Below are 2943 nucleotides of genomic sequence, written 5' to 3'. Positions count from 1 at the left end.
TTGAAATGATTAACCAGTACTTTTTCTATTTCATCATGCTGGAGGACACGCTGACCTTCTTGGTTCTTAATGGAGAAAATTATGTTTCTTTGTCTATGCTGTATCATTGATTTATGGAAGAACTTAGTATTCCTTTCTCCTTCTCTAAGCCACTGAACCCTTGACTTCTATCTCCATAAGATCTCTTCTTGTTTCCTTCTCTCTTCTAGTTGATTTATTATAATTCCTTCTTCCTTTATTCTATCTTCCTATAAACCTTCTAATATATCCATCTATTGCAGCTCTTTCATTCTTTGCTCTAGGCGTTGTTTCTCCTTCAGTATATTTCCAAATTCTTCTTTATTCCACTTTTTTATTTTGTCTCTCATCTCCTTTAATTTGAGTTGGAAGGTATGCGTTTTAATTTTCCCTTTTTGTTCACTCTTCTTCCACCATTCTTCAAGTTTCTCTATCAGCCCCTCATTTCTGAGCCAAAATGCTTCAAATCTAAAAGGTTTGTTATTAGGTCGCTGTTTGAGATCTATTTCCATCTTAATCGGCCAGTGATCCGATCCTACAACCGATAGAATTGTGGCTTCTATGAAAACATATTTCATAATTATTTGTTCAGAAATTAAGAACCTGTCAAGTCGTGATGCAATTTGATTAGCTCCCCGTCTTCGGTTGTTTCCATTTATAGTTTGAATATCGATCAGTCCCTGCTCCCTTATCATATCTCCAAACTGTTCCATAGCTGTATCCATTCTCCTTAGCCCTCCTCTTTTCTCCACTAAGCTTTTAATCAGATTGAAATCCCCTCCTACTATCCACTGTTTTTCAGGGATTAGATTCCTCATTGATTTTCGATTTTGCAAAAAAAATTCCCGTTCTCTTTGGGTATGGGGTCCGTAAACACCTGTTATAACAACCTCCTCTATTGTTCCTATAATCTTTGCAGTTCCTGTTAGAATTCTTGTGAAACTTATCCAATTGTCTAATTGTATTTCTTCAGGGTTCCAAATTATTACCAAATCCCCCGCTTGTTATATCTCCTTCGCTTGTTATATCTCCTTCCTTCTGCCATTCCTTCCTCGCTTCTCCCGTTATTACTGCTTTGAAGGAGGGGATCTCTCCCCTCCCCTGCGCCATTTCCATTACTTTCCTTCAGATCTTGAACTTCTTTTTACCCCCAGGCTTCTGGTTTTTTGGACTTTTCTTACTCTAGTTTCTATACTTCTGGTTCTCGTGCCCGTGTTCTGCCCTTGTGCGCTGCTCCAGCGTTCGGCGCCCCTTCTACCCTGCCTTTGACGAAACCCTAGACTGCAAAACCCTCATCCGTCTCGACCAACATTTCCCGAACAAGCCATATATTAACCGTACTTAATATTTAAAAAATTTTCCATATATTAACCTTTCTTAATGTTTTATAAAATTTATTTGTTATTTATAGAATTTATATTTTCTATTTATAATATGGGTGGTGGCTATTCTCGATTTGTCAATTTTTTTTTAAGGTTCATAATTATTTTGTTATTTGGATAAATAATGATGTTTTAGTAAAGTTTTCTCTAATGTTAGTCATAGTTATCATTTCACAACTTTTCTCATTTGATCATTTTATCGCTCGTAAATATTCTTGGGAGGTATTTGGAAATAGGAGGAAGAGGTAGGTGTCAAGGATGCTCCTTTGTATCCACTCATTTTGATAATAAGTCTCTATCATTTTTTTAATATAGGTCTTAACCCTAAGCACCCAATGCTTCTATGTGAATCTAGGAGATCATACCTCAGTTCGCTCGCAAGGAAATTAAAAATATTGAAGCAGAGGTGTATTATAGATGACATTTTATCTGTGATTTGCATGTCAAGAATGCTACCAAAGGTTGGATACCAAACATGGCTCTCTCTTCCCACTCCTAGTTATCATGGTATATGCAATCCTTCAATGTCTACTAGCACACCAAAATCCTTATGGGAAAATTCATGACTAATCATGATGATACACAACAGTAGCATGCAATTAGAATCAAAGAAATGAAAGACAAGTTACATCACAAAGACTACAAGCTCACCATCTTGGCTAGACAATTAGTAGATATTATCTTCTCATTGACTGATGAGGATGATGTGATATCCCCTAAATTGGAGCTTATATTGTAAATATGTATATATGGTTAAGTGTGGTTGTGCTTTAACTTTAAATACTTATCTGGAAAGAATTTATCAATGTGATAAAATTGATAAAAGTTAAATGTAAATTTGTAATTATAATTATGCTGTTAATAGAAATAAAAAGGCTGGAAAGTAGTACAAAAGCTGCATCTCGCTGAAGAAGGGAAAGGTTGCAAGTTAATCATGGTTCCAAATTACATATTCATTAAGTCCTAGGCATCTAATTTGAATGATTGGATTAATTATGATTGTGGATATGGTTGATCCATAATTTCCCTAAAAGACAGGATGTTGTATTTGGGAGTGGAAAGTAGAGCTCATAAATGAGATAATAACTACGTGTCACCTATTGGATGATGTTTTAACACCCCTATGACTTCATTTTTTGAAAATTTACTATTTTTAGACATTGAAATATTATTAGACTGAATGACTATGGAAGACATGATGAGAGTTATATGATGATGTAATTATTAATTTATTTTTAATTGAGTTAATAAATATTTTTTTGGAAATATTCAAGGAAGAGAACTAGAGTTTAGAATACTTCTTTTCATCTTAGAAAACGGTTGTTGGTGGTCAATTCCACATGATGAACCTTCCCTAAAAGTATCCTAAAAATCTTGAGGACAAAATAATTAAAAGAAATTAAATTAACATAATGGGAGAGAAAGATTATGTTAATCACTTAGTCAAAGATAAATACTAAGTCAGATGGAATAAAGCATTGCAAGAGAGAAAGACATACTTTAAAGTAAAAAAAAAAAAAAAAAATTTCCAAAAACCTAAAAC

The 2943-nt window shown here is 34.0% G+C and overlaps 1 protein-coding gene across 1 annotated transcript; it reads right to left on the bottom strand.

The window, feature by feature from the left end:
• Positions 1-272: 272 nt before the first annotated feature.
• Positions 273-836, bottom strand: LOC149167509 (uncharacterized). The gene has a single exon (XM_089430505.1). The coding sequence runs from the start codon at positions 834-836 to the stop codon at positions 273-275; it is 564 nt and encodes a 187-aa protein (XP_089286631.1).
• Positions 837-2943: the final 2107 nt, after the last annotated feature.

The sequence above is a fragment of the Pinus tabuliformis genome, chromosome 5_1 (genome assembly GCF_031772625.1).
Source record: "Pinus tabuliformis cultivar Carrire ecotype Pingquan chromosome 5_1, CPIR1, whole genome shotgun sequence".
In the NCBI taxonomy this organism is placed as follows: Eukaryota; Viridiplantae; Streptophyta; class Pinopsida; order Pinales; family Pinaceae; genus Pinus; species Pinus tabuliformis.
The sequence above is the reverse complement of the archived record's forward strand: the minus strand, read 5'-3'. Positions and strand labels throughout refer to the sequence as shown.